Source organism: Tympanuchus pallidicinctus, unplaced genomic scaffold (genome assembly GCF_026119805.1).
Source record: "Tympanuchus pallidicinctus isolate F22 unplaced genomic scaffold, pur_lepc_1.0 scaffold2, whole genome shotgun sequence".
Classification (NCBI taxonomy): domain Eukaryota; kingdom Metazoa; phylum Chordata; class Aves; order Galliformes; family Phasianidae; genus Tympanuchus; species Tympanuchus pallidicinctus.
Window position 1 is genome coordinate 50,144,705 of NW_026294721.1, and position 22,630 is coordinate 50,167,334.

The window sequence follows — 22,630 nt, forward strand, 5'->3', positions numbered from 1 at the left end:
GCTGAGAATCTCCACTCCCCTCTCCTTGTATCCCACCACATGCTATTTCCCCCACATCCTTCCCAGTGCCAGCAGGGCTGAGTCAGGCAGAATTGCGAAGCTTAAAGCTCAGCAGTCAGCTGCTTCCTGTGCTGCCTGTAGTTTTAATGTCTGAGCTGAAAGAGGCTCATCACTCCTCACGCCGGGAGACTCCCAGAGATTTCATTGCCTGAGCAAGGGCGTCTGAGCAGGGCTGTTGGTGAAGGATGGCAGAGCAGGGCCCAGCACAGAAACTCCTGGCACCTACCAGGGCAGAGATCATCAAAGAACACTTCCTGGCAGGGATTTGTAAGAGCAGGTCTCTAGGCATTTAACAAATGCGAGCAGTATTACCACCCTCATGTTACAAAAACAAGCTACCAGAAACAAAGTGTAAAGCTAAACAAAGTGCTGCCTTGTGAACCCTTGGTTGCACATCAGTGGCTTAATGAAATACAAGCTAAAAAACACGGCACTCTTTTCACCAACAAAGGTTGCCACAGTTTGGGAAAAGTTTTCAGAAACACCTATCAGGATGCCATGTCCACCATCTCGCCTTTCTCAGAAGCTGCCATTGCTGTTCACAATCTCCACTGCTTTCAAGCATTCACGTGGCAGTGCTGCTGTGTTTTCCCAGGTCTCCTGGCCCTTTTATTTCCTGCACATCCCCTGCAGCAGAGCCAGAAGCCCAAACCTGTTTGCATCGACTGGGTGTGCACCAGGGCAATGCTGGCTGTGCTTTGCTGGGGTGGAAGCACAAGGATGAGATCTCCAGGGGTTTTGCCCCACCAGCAAGGCAAACTTCTGCATTTCCAAGCATTTGAGAGGCACTCAGAAGGCCAATTCACCCATGGGTGGTTATGGGAAGGACACCCCACCCCAAGCACGGGATCCATTTGGATCTGTGCTCCATCCAGCACATTTTGGACATAGTTCAGTGTACCATCTTCTACTACCTCGTTATTACACGTTTTTCTCATCCTATGAGCTGGGACTAGTTCAAAACACAGTCCTGTCATACCCGTCACAGCCCTGCACTCACCTTCAGGTTCCAGCATCACCCAGCTCCACCACAGGATATGGAAAGCCCGTGCAAGTGCAAGGCCCCCTCTTGTATGCACCTGGCACACTGCAGAAGTCCAAAGGTGTAACTTGGCTCCTTAGTTCTTGCAGATAGGAAGAAGAGGGAAGCCCAGTCAAGGCCTGAAGCTAGCTGGTGGCTGCTCAGCGGTGGGATGTCAGTGAGATGTGCGCCACATGCGGGTGAGCCTTGCACAGGAGAACTGGAATGGAGGTGTGACGGGAGAGAAAGTGCCACTGGCATGGCGCACACAGCAAGGAGGTGGTGGCAACAGATCGGGCAATAGGTTCTACACAGTTATTTTAGCTACACCAGTTATTTTAGCTGGCAGCTTGGCTCCTACACTCGTCTCCTTGTAACACTCTTCGGGATGCTGGAGAACAGCACAAGCCAGTGAGGGAAGATCACGGGTGGTGATGGGCGCTTGGACACAGTAGAGCAGAGTTGAGGATGGCCCAGAAACCATCAGGCATCACCCAGAGGTACCGAAACCTCCAGCCGAGCCGAGTCCATTGTCCTGCGGACGGGTTGCGCGGAGTCACACAGCAGGCCGGCACCCCGCGAGGGACTCGGAAGGCTTTCCGGCCCGGAGGAGGCGGGAAAAAGCCCTGTGGCAGGGCGGGGCGGGGCGGGGCTGGGCCGGAGGTGTATGGGGGCGGAGCGTCCGAGCCGTGCCGGGGCCGCGCTAGGGCAACCCGGAGCGGTGCGGTGCAGTGCGGTGAGGTGCGGGAGGCGGCGGGGCATGCCGGGCGGCCATGCCGCGCCGGGCCGAGCGGTGCCTGCAGATCGCCCCGCACTCTCTCGCCATCGTCCTGGGCGCCGAGGCCGGGGGGCGGCCGGCGGGCCCGGGGGGAGCGGCGGAGCTGGGCCGGCACCGCATCGGCTACGAGATCTTCGCGGACTTCAAGCGGGAGAACATGCAGCACTTCTGGGACCAGCGGGCCACGGCGGCGGTGGCTGAGACCTTCTTCCTGGGCTGGATCGACGAGCAGGTGCTACTGGTGCAGGGCAAGGAGGAGCACCTGGAGGTGCTGCGGCAGGGCTGGGCTCGCCGCTCCCTCAAACCCCCCAGCGGCTTCCACATCAAGTGCCTGGGTACGTGCCGCGGCGCGACGGGACGGGACGGGACGGGGCCCCCCTGCGTAGCGACCCGCTGCGGCCGCTGTCCCCTCGTACAGCTCCTGCCCGCTGTGCATTGGGCGGCTGGAGCGGGACGCAGATATAGGGGTGCTCTCTTCCCAGTGGGATTTTCAGAGCTTTAAAAATGCTCCGATGCAAAGTTAACCAGGTAAAGCTCGTGTGGAAAGCGGAACTCAAATGGTCTCAGTGTTTCTCAGAGCCTTGTTTCTGGATGCTGGCGTGCTACCGGGCAGCTCAGTCCTTCCGCTGTCACTTTTTCCCTCTAACTGCTGTATCTCCTGCGTAGAGGGGGACGCTCAGAGGCTCAGGACCAGCAGCCCCCTCATTTTACATCATTGCAGAACAGGAGGTAGATCCTGTCCTATTGATAGAAAGGTTTTTCTGTGCTTTATCACTGTTTGTAAGAGGGCTCTGTGGCCCACAACACTCGGGGTTTGGTTTTGGGGTGCCCCATCCCATCCCTGCTCGCTGGTGGCATTCATCAGGCACAGAGTGCTGTGCTTTGACCTTGGCATTGCTGGGAGAGGAATGCAAACAGTCCTCTGGAGCCCACTCTGAAATACGGAAATGCACTTCTGCTGGGAGTTGGTGTTAATAAGTAAACTCCCTAGTGCGTGGGTAATACTTGTTCCTTGGGGGTTACCTTCACTGTGGATTTACAGAAAACTTGAGCCAAGTGTCTTTGTTTGACTTTAAAAACAGAAAATGCTTCTCGGTGTTTGAGTAAAGCTATGGAAGCAGAGCTAAAGCCCTGCCTGTCGTGTTTGTTCTTGGCTGCATTGAGGGAGATGGGAACAACTGAGCTACGGTTTTCCACTGCCTTCTTTCCCCTGGAACCCAACTGACCCTCGGGGTCACATGAGAAAGTGGGGCAGTGCTTGCTGAGTGCTTCCCAAGCCTCCCGCTGCTGTTGGAGGGGAGCACCTCCTCCTCACGTGTGTGCATGTGAAGGCTTGGGCAGGCCCGTGCTGCCCTGTGTATTGAAGTGCTCCGTGAGCCCAGGCTGGGTCTGGCCTCTGGTCCTCCATAGGCACTGTTGATAGTTCTTACTGGTGGCACCTCCTGAGTGCTCTGTTGCTTGTGGCAGGTGTATCTGGGCCAGCAAGTTCTTGAGAGGGTCTGATGTCCAGAGATCCAAATAGTAGCAATAGACCCTGCTGAAGAGTTGAGCTGGGACATGGAGCACATCAGAGGACTGCTTTAGCTAGCTCCTTCAGCTTGGGGTTTGAGGATACAAGGTGTGAAGTGCTCAGTGTGTGGCTTTAATGCTCACCTCTGGGGTAGTGTAATCCAAGGGTTTCATGAGAGCAGCCTACCTGCTGTCTGTTTTTGCTGGTGTCAGAGTTATCAGGCTGTTAGGAAACTGGGGGGTGTACCTTGGCTTCAGATTGAAGAACCCACATAGGCTTTGAAAGAACAAAGCCCCAAAGCCAGCTCATGCTATGTTTGCTGATTCAGAGCCCCAGGAAACCCATCCGTAATCCTATAGGTCTTGGAATGAAATTCACTGTCTTGGGTAAGAATGACTTGCCGCTTTCTTGTAACTTTGCAAGGCTTTTGTAACTTAAGTCTTTAATGAGTGTTATTATTTTAATAGCATTTCTTTGACACGCCTTCCATTTGCTCCCAGTTGTGTTTGTCATCCTGGAAGCCGGATTTTTTTTCCCATTTTCAGCTTTTTGGTGCCTCCCAAGCAAGGCTTGCTGGTGCTCCACCTCAGTTTCCAGTCTCCATTTGTGTTCATGGATGAGACTTCCTTCTGTGTTCCTTGCACTCTATTTTTGCCTCTTGGACAATGGGTGTCTTTGAGAGGTTTCCACCCGCTTTGTGGAAGGGCCATGCCCTTCTACGAAAGTGACCAGACTTTGTAACAGCCCCACGGTCACGCTCAGAGCCATTTCTCCAATTAGAAGCTGACGCTTCAAATGGCATTTTCAAGAAATGTATGGGCAATAATTAAACTAACTAGCACGAGTTACAATTCAGTGGTTTCGGTGGGGCTGGGCTGGTGTGCATTGTTTGTGCTCGGCCAGGCATGGGGGGGACAGGGATTTTACTGCTCCACGAGCTGGAGCTAAGTGTTCCCTTTCTTCCTCTGCCTGCCCTCTTCTCTCCTGGCACCAAAAATTAAATGAACACCCCGCCAGTTGAGGTGCGCTAATTTTCACAGTGAGTTCTCCCATCATTAGTGGGTGATTATGGTGCTGTGCAGACTATTGGACATTATGTGTTAAAATGTTATTCATTTATAGCCAATCATAAAACGTTAATTGTCTGGTTTGTTGTTTTTTTTTTTTTTTTCCTTCCAGTTATCTCCTTTAAATGAAAATTTCAGTGAGGGAGTGTTAGGTTTCCTAGTAATGAAACCTCAGAGAAAGAGTTGTCTGCAGGCTCACCTATACCTTTCGTGTGCCTCATAGGCTTGCCCTGGGAACTTCAGGGGATCGAACTGGTGACTGAGTGACTGAGGTACTCAGGAATTTGCTCCCAACTTTGAGCAAAAAAGGAGTTCAGAAGTGTTGGGCTGGGTATTTTCTAAGAGCAGCTATTAGAGACTGGCAAGAGGGAAGAGCTGCACGAGTATCTAAAGAGGGGCTATGAAAAAGAAGGGAACAGACTCTTTAGCAGAGTCTGCTGTGATAGGAAAGGAGAAATGGTTTCACACTAAAAGAGAGGAGATCTAGGGGGGCATAAGTAGGAGTTTTACAACAAAGCTGGTGAGGCACTGGCACAGGTTGCCCAGAGATGCAGTGGATGCCCCATCCCTGGAGACAGACAAGGTCAGACTGGAGGGGCTGAGTGCACCTGATGGAGCTGTAGGTGTCCCTGTTCATTTCAGGGGGCTGGACCACACGGCCTTTAGAGGTCCCTTCCAACTGAAATGATTCTGTAATTCTATGAGTATGGGCTATGTGTGCTGTGCATAATTTCTGGAGATGTGGTTGGTGCTCACCCTTTGATTGCAAAACCTTGGAGTCAAATGCTTTTTGCTCTTTCAAGAAAGCTGCAGTTGGCTTACAAGTATAATGCAGGTTACCACCTTGATCTAAAATGCACAGAGAAAGTGAAAAACACACACACACAGGAAGGAAAGATATGGCTTCATTTCTTTTTCTTTGCTTCTTCACTCCTCATGAAGTAGCAAAGTCAAACACACTGACGCATTGTGCTCATTGAGCAACTCGAGTCAAGGATGTGTGAGGTTAATGGACAGCCCATGCTGTCTCTCCCCTTTTCAAGATCCTCTCCCCTACGAAGTGTGCCATTGTGTGGACAGCCCTTCCTGGTGGCTGGGACTTAGCAGTAAACTCTTCTTAATCTGCTTCTGGGTTGCCTTCGCTGCATGCTGAATGAGCCTGTCTTGCTCTTCACCTGCCCCTTCATTTTTTTAGGAGGAAAATCAGATTTTCTGCTCCTTTTTAGTCCTTTTCAACTTATAGTGAAGTACCAAAGTTTTTCCTTTTGCGTCATGTTTAGGTTTTCTTTGCAGTTTGCTTGTAGAGGCATCTTGCCTAATAATTGTCATCAAATGATGACCCCATCTTCCTGGCCAGCAGAATTACAGTTTGTCCCTGAGGTGGGGCATTCCAGAGCTCTACCACGTGCCTGTCTTCATGTGAGACCTCTGTTAGGGAAAGTAACGGCGAAGATGCAACCCAGGTGTCCTGCAGGGCTCTTGGCACTCAGTGCCTTCCCAGCATGCTGTGCCTGCTGTTGGCTCCAGCAGCTTGTGATGCCACGCCAGAAGCTTTCAGGGAAGGTAAAATAAAAGCTGCAAGCAGATGGTGGCTTCCAGTGCAGAAACTGTGGCTGTGAAAAGTGGAGATGGAAGGGGTATCTTAGTAATCAATTCCTGCAGTAGCAGAAGTTTAATGGGCTTCTGAAATCTGAAGGTCTCTCCAAACCATTTCTGCTATAAATACAAGAGCATAAATGTTTTGATTATTTTCTAATGATGCTGACTGCTGGAAATGTTACTGCAATATCCAATTTCCACTATTGAAATTGCTCCCTGGGTGGGCCAGATCTGCAAAGGTTTTTAAGGATATTCTGTTCTTCTTGGATTCAGTCCCTTCACCTACTATGTAAACATGCTTCCTTCTGTCCAATATACCCAACCCTTCAGTTTGACCTGGAATTTCACCAGAGACCTCTGATGAGAAGTGTATGAATGCTAAGAAGGTACAAGCATGTATGTTTTGATGCAGTTAGGTGCTTTCCTTTTGACATTTGAGTAGTTCTTTGTGTTCTTTTTTTAAATCAGGCTCTGCTCTGCGCAACAGCAGCAATAGAGCACGCAATCAGGCTGATTCAGGGAATTAGAATAGTGGCTCTTCTATCTGCTCTTTAATTACTTTTTTGCTAGAGAAAAAAATGGTGTAATATTGCTATCAGCACTTATCAAAACTATATTGGTCGGGATCTGGACCATGAGCAGAGATGTGGTGGAGTCACTGTCCTTGGAGGTGTTCAAGAAATGTGTAGAGGTGTATTTAGAGGCATGGTTTAGTGGGCAGCATTGGTGGTAGGTGAACAGTTGGACTGGATGATCTTGGTCTTTTCCAACTTTAATGATTCTGTGATTTTATGATTTTGGTTTTTCTTATGGAAGAAAGTACATGGTGCACTTAAATATGCACTGTGTAATAACTTCCGCAGTGTGTTTTCTGGGGCTGAGTGTGCTCTTAACTGTGCAATGTGAGACTGTGTTGTTTGTCTTCCTTGGGGCATAGGGGCCAAAACAGAGGTCTGGAAACAGTCAGACACAGTACTGTTGTAGTTTGACCTCAAATTTTACTGTCAGCTGGTGCATGGATGGCTGTCAGCGGTCACCCTTTTAGAAAGGCAGACCACTTAAATGCTATGAAATGCCTCCAGGTTTGATTCTTTACAAAATTTATGCACTGTGGCAGTGAAAAATGCTAATATCTGAGGAGCTTGGTTTGGGTAGCTTCACAATGGTGTGTTTTTGCAGCGGTTTCTGCCAGCTCTGAAGTGATTCATAATGTCCACAGGCTAGTCATGCCTGCCTTTGGAGGAGGGCAAAGATGCTGAAGAGCACAGAGCTACCCTTGGAATGTGGAATCCCTCTGAAAGAGAGGAGAGGGTTGGTGACAAGTCTTGGTGGCTTTCCTCCTCACCCATCAGGTATTCTGGAGGAAGCCCTGACTGGGGCTGGATTGTGGCAGAAGAGTGGCTCAGTCCCCACGTTGGTAGCAGGGCAGTGCATCACTGCATCCATCATTGCCTGTACCCACAGCTGTGGGAACTCCTGCTCTCTTGGGGTTGCACATGCTGCAACATGTGCTCTCATTGGTGTTCAGAAGCTAACAAAGGAGCGAGACTGCAAGAACGGTGTTTAGCACTGGGGTTGCAAAGCTCCTAATGTGTTATTAGCATCAGAGGAAGCTGGCTGTGGTCATTGTGTTTGAGACCTGGCAGCAGAGTCTGATGAATTGTGAGACTATAAAATGAGTATTTTATTTAATAAGGGAATATTTTTGATCCTTAAAAAGAAAACAACAAAACAGAACAAAAAACTTTGTCAAAGCTAGAGAAACATAGCTTCAGAAAAACAGGCAAATTAATATTCACTCTTTCAGACTCCAGCTGTATTTTCTAACTTTGGTAATGCCATCTGTGAATACCTCTGACTATCTGCAGAGGATGTGGAAGAAACTGGATGTATGAGACTTTCTCAAGAGTCCTATGAGGATGACTTGATAGCCTAATGCATGTGTTCAGTCTAAATACCTGCTTTGTCTTACCTGTATCCTTGGATCCATGTGGTTACGGAGTCCTGCAGCAGCGCAGATAGCAATGCATTCATTATCAGTGTTGCGTACTGAAGAGATTAACCCAGCATAAAAAGGATTTAGTGTTGCTTGGTAATTTACTGAGATCAAATTCTGAAGAGAGAGGTAACTCAAATCTCGTTAGCTCTACATGACACCACTGAGAACTTCTGTGGCTGTGGAGTTGTTTTTTATTGTATCTCTGTGTCAAAGAGTTCTTACTGTCTTATTTTGGTTGCTGCCAGCTGCCGTGAGCCTTAGCAGCCACTGCCCAGCTCAGGTGCAAGCAGCCGGGCTTTGCCTCGTGCTCTGGCATTGTTCAGTGTTTGCTCCTACGCTTGCGTACAGCAGGGTTGGTGCCCAAACATGTTCCCTTTTCACTGACAGATGACACAATCGCTGTGTCTGAGAGCAAGCCTGCTGTTTGCTTTGGGTTTCCCTGAAGGGCCTCCTTTGTCTCCATCAGCTCCACTCAGGGAAGCCCAAACGCCTTACTTAATCCCAGGGTGCAGCCAAGGTGCTCTGGCGTCTGAAAGTAGGCCAGCACCTATACAGAGGGCCTGGGAGCTGATGGCAAGAGGTTGTGCCAAAGGAGTGGATTGAGGATCGGGCTGAATGAGCCCGAATGGAGCTTTGCAGGCACTTGGTGCTGTGTTATGTGTGGCTGTAGTCTAGTCAAGAGCAAATCAGCAGCTGGCCTCCTCTGCAGGATTGTCCTAATTAGCTGCATGTTCACAAGGTGGTTTAATGAGTTCAAAATTGGTAGCGAAGGAGGAGAACATTACTTTTGTAAGAAGCTGTGGCAAAGAATAGAAGTGAAGAGGTAACATAAACAGCATGCAAAAAGGGAGCTGGAAAACAAAAGTTTCAGTTTCTGCGGTCTGAGATGCTCAAGAATTTGCTTGGCAGCGTTTCTCAACTGTGTATCTTTAGATGTCATCCGTGTGGAGCAGCCTCTTTCATGAATGCAAACATCTGGAAAGTGTGGAAGACTGAAAGAGAAGGCAGGCCAGCCAGGTTTTCAGCCATATAGATGGATAACCTTGAACACAGTGCTTCATGTGGTAGGGAAGCCAGTTTGATAGGTACCAGCTCTGTTTTGTTCTTATAATGCATTTTCTTAAGAGTATTTAATGCATTTCCTTAAGAGGTCTAGCTGTATGTGCCATCACCTGTTGTTCAGTCAGCCTGTAAGGTGTGGAAGGAAATGCGTAGGACTCGTAAAGCTCTGAAGTTTTTCAGCTTTTCTCTGAGAGATTTTATGTGCTAAAGCATCTCACGGGGAAAGCTTAGGGCAATTTTCATCTGCATTCCTTGCTACCTTCATACAGATGTGTCTATACGGATGCATACAATGTTTTAATCACTGTACAAACAGAAGTTTCCCATTACTTTTCCTTGTGTAGTCACGAGTCAGCAAGGCACAGATGACTCCATGTGAGCTCAGCTAGTTAAGTCTGGCTTCAGTGAGAGGACTTGCTGTTTTAGATGTAGGCGCACTGTATGTTCTTGTTTGCCTGGCTGTCATTAAGAGGTTCACCTCAAAAATTAATCTGTCTGGTTAGATCCAGAGTGGATTGTCTGCATCTAAGCCAGAAGCTCCTTCTATGAAAGCTAAGCTTGCAAAATCAGTAGTGTTTTTTGCATTTATTTTTTCAATACTCTGAAATCTAAGCAGAAGAGTTCATCCAGGTGTCTTCAGGAAAAGTATCAAGTAGAACTCTTAATACTTTGTGAATTAAAGGATCAAGAATAAATCTTAATTAATCCTTCCCAATAAAGACAAAGTTGCAGAAAGCAGGCATCTTAACCTACAATTTTTCTAGTTTTTCCACTTGGGCAGGAGTTACCAGCTACCACCTTGTCATTTTCCATTGATTGTGACAGCTTGTAGCCTCTAGTTTATGGATTTCTTATTAATTCAAGTCCCCTTTGCTCTTGTTTCCAAGGTTTGGTTTGGTTTTGATGTTGTTGCTGGGGTTTTTTTCTTTTTTTCTTTTTTTTTTTTTCCTGGTTGCTAGTTTGTCTTTCTTAGAGGTGTGCAGGCAGAGCTCCTTGGTAAGGCCTATGCCAAATTTCTGTTGGAAGGTCTGCAGGGACATGCTTTTTGGCTGTGTGTCAAGCACAATATGGCTGTGAAATGTTCTGGTGTCAGAATCACTGCATCTATCCTTGTTCTGCTCTTCCGTGTCAACAGCTAGTCTCATTCAGTGACATATCTGATCCTAAAGAGGAAAAGCAAATTTATCTGTAGCACAGTGCCAAAGTCTCTTTCGTGCATCTGCTTAGATAATTTTTAGACTTTGGGTTTCAGTGACTACTTCAACCAATTCTGATGCCTTTCCAGTGTCTCCAATGTTTGGACTGGTACAGAGCACAGAGCATATTCTATCTGCACTATTGTCTTGTGAGATAGAAGAAAAGTGAGCTATAAAATTCAGAGGGTTGATTTTTGTTACAAGTGATGGGGGTAAAAAGGAGACAAGTTTGATGGAACTTTATTTTTTTCCCACTAGCTAGGAAGTTGTTGAACAGCAAGGGGACATTGTCTCAAATTTTTCTTGTTTCCATGCTAACACTTCTGCTCAGTGGCTTATGCATCCACATTTCCAATCCCTCTTTATTTTCCATGGCTTTTTGGTCTCAGCGAGTAATAATCAACTGGTGCAATGATCCTCAGCTTTCTTTCATTTCTATTCCCAGCAGAAATATAGCAGATATAAGCCTTGCTTTTCACTATTACCTTGCTGTAGACCTCTTTGAAAGGGGCTCTGCAGACACCAAGCTGAAAACCAGTGACCTTGCCAAGCCCAGTGTGTAGCACCCATGCGTGCAAGTACCCATGTAATCAACACCTGTTCTCTGCTCCCTACACACTGCAAATTTTGTCAGCATTTTTCAGTGTTCCCAGTTCCTGGTCTGTTCCCACCTGTTCTGGTGTGTCCAAGTGTTGCTCCTTGCCTTATGGCTGACAACACGAGTGCTTTGGGGCTGAGGGCTTTCATGGCTCTTTCAGATGGATGTTGTGTGGGCAGGATAGGTTCTCCTGCAATGCAAACAATGAGGTAATTATGCTCACACGTGAGGCTACTTGCAAATGAGAGATAATCTGAAGATAGGCAACTGGGCTAAGAGTTTGTGCTCAAAACCTGCCTGGATTTGTTTTACCCATTTCTCACCACTTTGGCTGTAGCAATTTTTTGTTGTGGCACCTTAGCCTCCTTCATGAATGAGTTGCATTTATGTTTAGTTAGTAGAACTATGGTGAATTTGCAATCACAGATACTCAGAGTGGGTTTGGCGTGAATATGGAACCATAAACACACGAAGAGTCCTGCAGAAGGAAAATGAAGCCAGTAATGAGTTACATTGTACTTTTTGTAACTAAACAGCGTGGTAATGATGCGTGATGTTGCCTATTGGTTTTGGGTTAATAAATTCCCTTACAGGCTTGTTCTTTACTAACTCTTTTTTTTACTATTAAAAAAAAAAAAAGTGAGATTTGTCTGGACACTTTTGTGAGATGACCAGTCTTTGCTTCATCATTAAGCTGCTTGATTTTTTTCTTGGTTGTGTTGCAGCTGAATATAAATGTACCTGAGCTAGTTTTGAACTAGCCAGCCCAGGTACAGTTGCATTCCTCAACTCCAGCCATAATTATGGATTTCAGCAGTGGCTAACTTGTCCTGCTACTCAGGCAGCCTGTGATGAGTTGCTGCATTAAGTGACTTAAGTCCCTGGATGAAAGCTAGCTCAGGCTTATTAGACTATACTGCAGTGCTGGGATACTGCAAACCTCCTTTATAAACTGAGCTGCTGCAGTGAATTCCTTGTGGCTTTCCAATTCCTGCCTCTTGGATTTCTTTTTCTGTCGACTTAGCAATTGTGGCTTTCACCTTTATCCGTAAGTGACCTTTTCTCAGCAGTTTCTCCCTAGTTAAATCTTGTGCTGATGTGTAGGTTCTCCTCTTCCTGTCCACAGGTGGCTTTGTGCCAGGATCACACCAGCTTGGTGAAGCATGGATAGTAGCCTGGCCCTCCTCAGTGTCACTGTTTTTCTCTGTGGCTCTCCTCTAGCTGCTTCTATAAGCACCATCTTTCTCAGAGATGTCAGGTTGCTCCTTGATGGTTCCAGAAATGGTGCTGCTAGGCAGCGCTGTCAGAAGTTGGCTCTTGGAGTGGATATCGTGTTGGTTTGCTGTTTATATTTTGTAAACAGTGTGGTTTTGGACCTTAAAAACATGGGATGGTGCTGAAGAACCACAAGGGCAGCTGAGCTGAGAAATGGTGTTCTGGGGCCTGATGAATGGAGATTCCTTTGGTGCTCGTAGTGTAGCTGTGGAAAGTGTGAGCCAAATCTTTACCAGTGTTCTCCTGCTTGTCTTTTTTAAAATTTTTGCTGCTGCTTCATTGAGGAACGTGCAGGTGTCCCTTCAGATGACTGATTGCAGACGTATCACCCTTTCTTCACATTTCTAGCAGAGACCAAATCTCATACTTGCTCTGCACAGCCGCTGTGGCTTGGACTGGCGTGGGTCAGCACCACTGAGGTGCCTCTTGCCTCTTGCTCTGACACAAGAGCCCACAGTAAGCCAGGACCTAACATAGATTAGATATCTGAACAAATTCTTACAGGCCTGAAGCCTTATATTCTCTGCATTTCAGTCCACAAACAGATATTGAGGGATGTTAAGGCAGTTCAGGTGGGAAGGGGCCTCTGGAGGTCTCTGGTCCAACCAGCCTCCTGCTTGCTTGCTGCCCCAGCATATGGTGGTAGCAGCCACCTGCAGATCTGGTGGACGGTTTCCACGTTTGCTGTGTGTTTTGCTGTGGATGGGTCCTTTTGTAACTTGCTCCTGTTGAACAGGTTCCCCTTGTCCTCCTTCTACAGGTTTCTCTGGATAAATAGGAGACCCAGCAGCACCAAGTATGTCTGACTGTTCCACCCACGCTGCATGGACACCTTTTTTTTTGAGGCAAATGGGACAATTTATTGCATTGCACAGATACAATTGCTCAGAGCAAGATAAGGCAGCTGGTGCCTTCAGATGCAATGAGCTCCTTGTTCAACGAAAAACAAAACACAGCAAAAAACACCACAAAGTATTTGACCACCTCAGCCGTGTTCGTTTGTTCTGTCAGATTCTTAAGTTGATTGGCAAAGCCATAGCTGCCAGCAGATTTATATAGCAGGATCTTTTTTTTTATGGCACTGCTTGTTCTTGTCAGCCACTTGCATGGTTTTCCTTTTATTTTTTTTTTCCAGAAACCCAGCAATAACTGTTGTTGGTTTTTTTTTTTTCTTTTTTTTCACTCATAGCTTCATTTTCTCCCTCTTTTGTAACTTTTCTGCAGTTGACATGCTCTTTGTGCAAACACAGCCTTTGCTCAACTCACAAAGTCATGTTTTCAGTCTGGCTTTAGACTTATTAACTACGCTGTTAGGAAGCATTTCCTTCTTATCTCTTGCCTTTCACTCTTATCTCAGCCTTTGGGCAGAAAACACTTGACGGAGGCTGCAGGCCTTGAAGTTGGTCTCGGTGAAGGAGGGGAAAAGGAGACATCAACCATTCAGTCTTTAATTTTATTGTTTCTTGCAGCCTGGTTGTTACTCTCTGGGCTGTGAGAATAATAATCTTCGTCCATCTTGTGAATAAATGATTAAAAATCCCACACAGCCTCAAATCCTAGTTACGTATTTTTGCATAGACCAGGATGTCACTGAAAATGTAGAAACCATACAAAACCTGCATGCTTTCTGGCTAGCTGCTACTATTGCTATTAGAGCAGGCCAGTCCTCCTCCTAACACAGGGCTATGCTGGTTGAGTTCTGTAGCTGACTGGAGATGGGACTACACTGCAGTGGGTCAGGAAACAACTTGAAGGAAGAAGCCATCCACATGGGTGACTGTTGTGCATTTAGTAGGATTTACCTTAGCCTTTCCAGGGTGCTGTGGAAGGACTTTCTTAAATAGAATTTTCAGCTTTTGTTTGTATCAGCAGGAATTTGTAGTCATAGCACAAGTTAGACTGGTGAAATGGGAAAGAGAGATGCTTCTAGCTAAGGGGAAATCAGGAGAGAGAATATATGAAAACCCAGACTATGTGATTTCTTTTGACTTTTTTTTCTTATTAATATCTATTTTATATCCTTCTTGCCCAAGAAAATGTTTCCCTGTTGATTTATTGACAGATCAGCTTCTGAAAGTCCAGCCAGAAGATACTTTTTCAGTCTCCAGAAATGAGTACTCTTTCAGAAAGAATTTTCAGCTTTCCTTGTGGTTGTGAAGATAACATTACTAACATCAGTTGGATAAAACTCTTCTCTAAGTGATGGAACCAAACTCACTCTAGACTTGGTAGGAAGAGGAAGTCACACTTTTTACTGTTATTCCAGGCTAACTTTGAAGACTATTGGTAAGATTGATTACTCATGTAATTGCTAGCAGAAGTAAATATTTGTAAAGGTATTGCATAAGAAATAGGAAATGAAACTAAAGATGACATTATGCCACTCTGTAGTTACTGTGATGCGTAGGTATGTCAAATACTTTTTGAAGTGTGTTTCTTCAACTTCAAAAAAAATTCAAAAGAAAATAAACACAAAAAGAGAAGTAGAACTGGAAAAGATATGAGAAAATGTAACAAGGATGCTCCAAAGCACAGAGCAGCTTCAGTACAAGAATATACAAGAGAAGTGCTAACTCTGTAGCACAGGGGAGAGATGTCTGTGGAAGGGATTTCGTGTGAGCTTGCTGAGTTATGAGTCCTCTAGGGAGGTGACGTTCTGTCTTTTTTGATGTAAGAATTTAGGAGCATGCAAATAAATTATTAGAAGGTAATTTTGAAAGAAATGAAAGAGCTACTTAGCAACATATAATTAAATAATGAGAAAGTCATGTTTTAAATGTTTAGACTACGCCATGGTTTTTATGAAAAATTTATCCTAATAATCCTAAATAATTACAATTAAAAAAAAACCACTCAAGATTTTTCTGTTCAAAAGTAAATAGCTACATCCATGGTACAAAAAAACTCGTGTTCATAAGAACCACTTTGTGTACTGCGAGATCCTGTGTTGTTCAGCCCATGCCAAACGCAAAGCCAGTTTCTGTAGCCACAGGGGGGTTCGTAAATTAGCAGGAGATGACTCATGTGGAGATGTTTCACAGAACAGAGAGGGAACACAAGTGGTCTCCAAATAAAAAAGGCCAAACGAACTACTCATTTCACCATCCGAAGTTTGACTCTGTTGAGAAGGACGGCACTGGGAATTGGAAATGGGGAGTCCTTCTAGCTGACAGCCCAGGCACGAATTTATTGAGTGGAAGATTACAGCCTGGAAAAATGCTGGGCTTGAATTCCCTATTTCATGGCTGAGTGGGGTCAGTGCACTGGTATGCTGCTCATTGTACAATCTTCCCTTTACAGACACATCATTTTCTTCATCTGATAATTTGCTTCAAGGACCAGAAAAGTGAGTCTGTGGTATTTGCCCCGTCACCAAAAGAAAAACATAGGGACCTCCCAAAAGCTTATAGAATTGCATGACCCTACATGAAACCAAGGGTTTCTGGTGTCTAAGACTCTTTACAAAAGGGGACATTTACTGCGGAATTAGTTTAGAAGTGGACTGTTTAACTTACAGATGCTGTGCATGCAACAAACTGAGCTCAGCACATTCACGACTTTCAGATCCTGATCTCAGAAGATCCTTGTAGAGGAGATTAGATGTTTCTTCACAGGAGTAGTTACAATAACTTCAGTGTGATTACTCATGTGAATGTTTTCCATAGCGTGACGGTAAAGTACAAATATTCAGGGTAATGTGTAATCATGGAGGCGAGGAGAATTCCTTCTGCCACCTCTTCCAGGCAGCACAAGCAGAGCAGAGATCGTGCAGTGTGTTTATTCCTCCAAGAAACCAACATTAAAAAAATGCCACTGCCTGTGCTCTGTGAAGCTGTTTGGCAAGTAAAAATATACTTGCCAATCTTTTTTTTGTAACAAAGAGTCTCATTTAGATTTTTTTTTTCTAATTTCTAGTTGTTGTTTAGGTTGCTTTTTTACTATTATTTATTTTAATGTACCTTTTTATTGTTTCTACAGAAATTGATTGTGCTAAGTAATGTGGCATGAACCAGTGATAGTGGGCTTTCTTTCTGTTGCTATCATTCCTTCAGCTTGGGTCAGGCAATGAGAATGGTTTGCCAATTTTTATTCATTGTATTGAACTGTATGTAAGGGGTGATAAGGAGGATGGGTAATAGCTGGGCTCCCTGTAAGTTCTCTAGGGAATACCAAAGGGCAAGATGCTTACATGAGAGAGGCCTTACAAGAGCTTATGCAGTGGCTTGACAGGTAATGGCTTAGGCATCTTTCTTTGCACAGATCTGATCAAGGAGTTGGTCCAAAAGATGCATCAGCTGAGTTAAGAGCTTGCCACATTCCCTCCTTCTCCAGTGCTCCTGCTACTTATCTTGTGTTGACATGAGCTCTTACTGGGCCTCTCCAAGAGCTGCTTTGATTTGCCAGTTCTAAAAACAAAAACAAACCCAACCCAGTTTTGTCTGTACTCTCTCTGCCAAATCCTCATTGTGCCCCTGTAAAATAAGTGGAACAGTGAGTCAAGAGGGAGGTTGGGTATATGGTCCACCCCATGTGGATTTTCAGCAATATGGAGAAGTTAGGAGAGGGAAGCTGAGTGACTAGGCTGAAATAGTAAAACTGAAAAGAATAGCTAGAATATGTGTTCGTATGAAGAGGAAACCCACTAGAAAGCCAGTGCAAGTCAGCCTCTGGGTGTTGTACACGTATGTGTGTATGATGTGCCTCAGCTATGTGCCTGATTTGGCTGTGGTTTCAATGCTTTGGGCTTCTGAGCAGCGTCAAAAGGACCCACTGCTTTGAAAATCTAGAAATAGCTTATAAAAGCAATGTAAGATTGAATGTTGTGTCCCCGGTCCACCAGTGAGCTCTTTTCTCTCTGAACAATTCTTCCCTATTTAAAAGCTCAAATCAGATTTGTTATATTAGTGTGGAATCCAGTGGCTTTGCTTGCCATCCCATAGGGTTGCTCCACTGAGTACTCATCCACGTTTTTGAGCCTTTATCCCTGCTTGGCTCCATTGACATTATGGCTACTCATCCTGAGCTTTTAACACAGTGGCAGAGCTTTATAAAACAGGGCCTTTATGTTTACTTTTGGTGAGCTCCTTTTTACTACAGGGCAGCAGTCTAGCAAAAAGCGTCTTCACTTGCACTGGTCTGTGTAAAGAAACTGCTTTGATGCTCTCCTTTGTTTCTGACTTTGTCTAGCTTATCGGCTGCCCTGTGGAAGCAAAGATATGTATGTCTTGCTGGCTGATGGGTAGAATGAAGTTAATTTTGCTCTAAGCCATTTCTTGAGTTCATATTACAAAGGGTAAGACCCTTTGATGCAGTACAGAGCAGAGGTTCAGCTATTATGGACACAATTATCATGATAAAGAATGAAGGGTGTTTAAGTGCTGCTGTCAAGCTGTGCTGCATTTTAGACATAACCAACAGGTAAAGAAGTGTAAGAAATAGCCATGATGAAATGCCAAAGCACCATCCAGCATTCACACTGTGGGTCTTTGGTTTTTTTTCTGTCTGCTGCGTTGCTGGCAAAGCTGCTCTGGTCTATGGGGCAGACACAACAGACCACTGAATACTCTTTCACAGTTTGAGGACCTTGCTTACCCTGTTTTGCTCTAGTGTCCTCATTTAAGGTGATCCATGGCCTTCCTCCTGCTTTTCCTCCCCTCCTAGAGAACCCACAAACTTTGATGAGGAGCTGAGCTCATGTTCTCTTCCCCCCACAGCTCAGCAAAGAGTGCTTGATGTAATCTCCTGAAGTTATACATGTAGGTGTGTTGTCATTATTAGCCTGCTAGTGGCCATTTAGCTGTTTTATCTCAGTTGTAATTAAATGCTCATTACCTGGGAACCAGTGAGAGCAGGTGGGTCAGGAAGCTGAGCGTGAGGCTGATCCCAGGCAGGATGTGTTTGGGCCTGTGGACAGGAAGTGGCTGACAAAGAAAGTACTTGCAAGAGTCTTCTGGGTAGCACAGTATCTTTTTACTGTGGAAAAAAAGATTTCTGGTCTCTCAACATCCAATTTGCACTGTTATTTGAAGAGGTTTCTTTGCCTCTCTACACAGATTTCTTCTGCATAGCTCTCCTTACATCAATCCATCAGCTCATGGGATGTTGCTGCCCAACTGTGAGAGGAAGTGTTTTCCTCCTGATAAAAGTACTTATTTTCCTCTACAGAGAAGTGAGAATGTGTGTGGAGTTTAAAGATGACCTGCACAGTGTATGTGTTAAATTTGAAGTATTTTAGGATCCCATGCAATTATGAGAGAGTCTAAGTGTAAAACAGTCATCCCAAAAGCAACCAGTAGTATTGGCAAGGAGGTGGTAAAAAGATACAAGGCAATTCTTGTTAGTGGCTGGAAAGCTGTGCAGAGGAAAGAGATCTGTGAGTGCTGCTTGATGCTTAGCTGAACATGAGCCAGCAGTGTGCCCAGGTGGCCAAGAAGGCCAATAGCATCCTGGCTTGTATCAGAAATGGTGCAGCCAGCAAGAGCAGGGAAGTGATCATCCCTCTGAGAGAACTTGGATTGTTTAGTCTGGAGAAGAGCAGGCTCAGAGGAGACCTTGTCACTCTCTACAACTCCCTGAAGGGAGGTTGTGGTGAGTTTGGGGTCTTCTCCCATGTAACAGCAATATGATGAGACGGAATGGCCCTAAGTTATGCTGTGGGAGGTTCAGGGTGGCTTTTAGGAAAGGTTTATCCAAAAGAGTGGTACTGAATTGAGACAGGCTGCCCAGGGAAGTGGTGTAGCCACTATCCCTGGAGGTGTTCAAGAAATACGAAGATGTGATACTGAGGGAAACGATTTAGAGGCCTACATGGGTGGTAGGTGGGCAGTTGAACTAGATAATCTTAGAGGTCTTTTCCAACCTTAATGGTTCTGTGATTCTATGATTTTCTTCAGCGAGGTTGTGGATCAAAGTATTGTGGTAGAAAACTGAAACCCCTTTCTTTAGAGAGAGAGCAAGCTGGGATATTGAGACAAATCAAGAAACAGGCTGAGCATGGGGTCTGTGCTAGTCTCCGGCGGAAGGAAACTGGTGCAAATGTTGTCAAGGAAGGGGTGCTGCTCCTCACAGCCCAGAGGAAAGGGTGTGAAACGTGGCAATAATTGTAGGAAATAATTGTTGCAATTGTTCTGGCTGCACAGCCCATTGTGAATGGAAATAGATGTGGTCCCTTTGGATCTGCTTCAAACTTCATGATTCAAGAAGTTATGTAACCATGAGCTAAAAGGGATCTGACCAGACTTTTATTGTCCTTTGTGGGGAGGTGAGCAGGCTTTACACTTGCCTGCAGAGTGTATGTGCATTGGTTTCAGTACTTCATGGCCCTGCACTAGGCAAAAGACCTATATAAGCTCCTGATTACTTGTACCCATGGGCTACCTCAGTTTGGAATTCTGGTTTTAGCATATAAAGGGTGGGTTTTGCTGCCATTCCACCCCCCCATCTTTTCCTCACTCTTCCCTGTGTTTTTCCTTCAGGCCATGACTGCCCCCCAGACACCCTTTCCTAATCCCTGCACTCCTTTGCAGTCCTTCCCATGGGCACACATGATCAGCCTAGGTTCCTGCCTCTCCTTCATCCCATGCATCCAGGCTATGTGTATGATTCCTCAGCTGTGAACTTTCGAGGAAATGTTCTGTCTTTATGAGCTCAGACCTTCACAGGCTGTAATTATCTCTTGCTGTCATCACTGAGACCTCTTTCCTGTTGGTTTGCCTCGCACAGGCACACATGCACACACGTACATGTATATAGCATCCCTACTTCCCTGGGCAGCTGTTGGATCATTCTCTCTGGATCTTCAGTCACCGTGCACCCCTTGTTGAGTTGCTTTGAGCTCTGCCTGATTTTCCTGCTGTCTGCTGAGCCAGGTATCCCCCTTGGGTCACCCCTTCCCCACCTGACCTATGAGGAGGGCTTAAAGCGTCTGTCTGGGCTGGCCAGGCCTTACTCTTGCTGTTCTGAAATACCCTTGGTGGTTGTCTCCTTGGAATATTATCCTAGTCTTTGTGGAGAGATCCTTTTGCTTCAGTGTCTCCTGTCCCCTTGCAACACTCATCTTCAGAATGACTGCTTTGTTTTTGTTATTGCTTTGATTCTCCTGTTGTCTAAGGCAGGCAGGCACTCATCTAGACACAGGTGCTTTAGTATTTTGGTCTTTGGAAAGTGCACAACATTCTATTTTGTACTGAAATATTTATTAACCTCGTTCCATGATGACATTCCCTGTCAGTGAGGCCAACTTCTTATACTCATCCTTGTGCACCAGAGGGGGAAAAAAAAAGCACTCTAGAAATTAGTTGCAAGGGCGTCTGTGAATTTATGGGGCGTGTAAAAAGGAAGTAGGCTTTCTTAGAAAAAGGAGCATATGGCCCTGCTTAACCCTTCTTTCCTCAAGTTGTGCCATTTTTTGAAAGAGCTGGGGCTCCGATTCCTTCAGATGCACCTTGGCAAAGCCTTTGGAAAAAAAGATGCGCAGGGACAAGATGGTGTGGGATGCATGGTGCTGAAGGGCTTTTGGTAGTCTGAGCTGACTGGCTCACTTGTGCTTATTATGGAGAGAGAGAAGCCTGTGAATGTGAGACACAAGGTAGCATTCCTACATTCCGTTTAGCTTGGATGTTCTCATCTGATTTTAGCGTAATTGTTGTGACTGTGGTATCACCCTTCATTCTCTCTGTGCTCATGGGAAACCATGGAGGCCCTCTGACAGAAGAGAATATGCATTCTGGGATGAGCTGATCCTGCATCTCAGAGCAGAAACCCAAGAAAGCATCATTTTAAATATGTAAAAATCCACACATACCAAGGTGGGAGCTTCCCTGTCCTTTCCTTTGTCCCCTGACTCCCTTTCCCCAGCTCCCCTAACTGTGTGGAGGTGACCTCATATGCTTGGAGCAGCGGAACAAAGCAGTTTTTAAAGAAAAGAAAGCCAATTTATATCTGGTTTTCATTTGCTTTTTCTTCTATTTGGTAAGCTGTGCAATATTAAAAAATGGAAGACTTGCTGGTTCTTGTGTCACAGGCACTGAATTATTAGATCTCACAATCTCTGATTTTGCTAAAGAATCTGCTTAATCCATGCTACAGATGTAATCGTGAGCTGGGGTGCTCTTAGCAAGAGCTTTGTTGAAGTTTACTTTAAAATACCATCTTGCCATTTTTACTTTAAAATACCATCAGAAAAGGAAAGAGCCTGTCATATTTAAAATAAATAAGAAAACAATCTCAGAAACTGAGAGAGATTTGGGATGTCAGGATCAGGTACGAGTCATGGTAAAGTCTGTTCCCATCTGCTGGATTTATTCTCTGTTAAATTTGCAGTGTAGGTCCTTATACTATAGTGTCAGCAGAAATGTAGGCAAAGTTTAAAGGATCTCTCTGATTAATGCGAGGATGCAAGTTTTGGGTTTTGTTTGCTTCATTAGAGCTGAAGGAGCCGTTTCGGTGCTTAGCTTGGACTCCTGCCCACCTGTAACCATATGGTGCAGTACTTGATGGAATGCAGATAATAACTTCATTTTCTTTGCTATTTAGGTTCAAACCTGTGCTAACAGGTCCCCTCCCAAGCTTTGTTTCAACCCACTGAGTGAACTTAGTGAGGAGATTCACCCCTCTGTGCCTTAGTTTCCCTATATTGCACACAACAATAATGACACCTCTTCTTGTAATGCACTTGGACTGTCCAGATGAAAAGCCCCAACTATGAGCTTGCCATATAATTATTGGGTCTTCTGCTTACACTCCAATTTGTCTGACCTTGAAATGGAAACACCCATGGCTGCAGATGCTGGTGGTGAATGAAGTTAAATACAACAGGCAGCTGGTCATGGGTGGTGTTTCTCAGGGGTTGGTCAGTACTGGGACCAGCCCTGTTCAATATATTTACTGACTGTGTGCATGAGGGAACTAGATGATCTTATGGATCTTTCCAGCCATAATGGTTCTATGAGTCTCCTTCATTAACAAATGGCAGATAAATGATCTTGCAGATTTCAGGCCCTCAGATACAGTCTATGAATGGAGACGGCATGGGGTTATTCCTTTTTAACAGGATTAAACTTGGGAAGAATCTGCTTTAGGAGATGCTTTCAAATTTATATACGGGCTGCTGGCTCCACTGCTGGCTCCAGGGCTGCTGACAGCACTGTTTGCTATTCAGATGTGCTGTGATCTGATGATAGGTGAATGTGATCTGATACTCTGTACATTTTGCATCTTTCCATTTGAAAGTAAACACTTGAACTCTGCAAATAAACCAGTGGTTGCATGTAGTATGGAGCAATTGCACAAAGCATTGGGTAGTGCTATGGTGTGACACTGACCATACAAAGTCTATACACAAGGGCTCATTCCTTAGATTTAGTGTGCTCACGATGTGTGCTGATCTCACTGTAGAAACTGCTCGTGGAAGGCAACTGTTTTGTGAAAGCAAGACTTGTTGTTATTAGCAGTTCCCCAGTTTCCT

General features: G+C 45.4%; 1 protein-coding gene across 2 annotated transcripts in view; it reads left to right on the forward strand.

Annotated features, from left to right (window-relative positions):
• The first annotated feature begins 1,818 nt into the window (after positions 1-1,818).
• Positions 1,819-22,630, forward strand: part of STOX2 (storkhead box 2) — a 126,690-nt gene continuing 105,878 nt past the window's right edge. Inside the window, exon 1 of one of the 2 annotated variants that reach the window (XM_052682614.1) lies at positions 1,819-2,194. In XM_052682614.1, coding sequence (XP_052538574.1) covers positions 1,855-2,194 — 340 coding nt within the window. In that variant the 5' untranslated portion in view covers positions 1,819-1,854. The remainder of the gene's footprint in view (positions 2,195-22,630) is intronic. The other variant, XM_052682618.1, reaches the window with a different exon arrangement.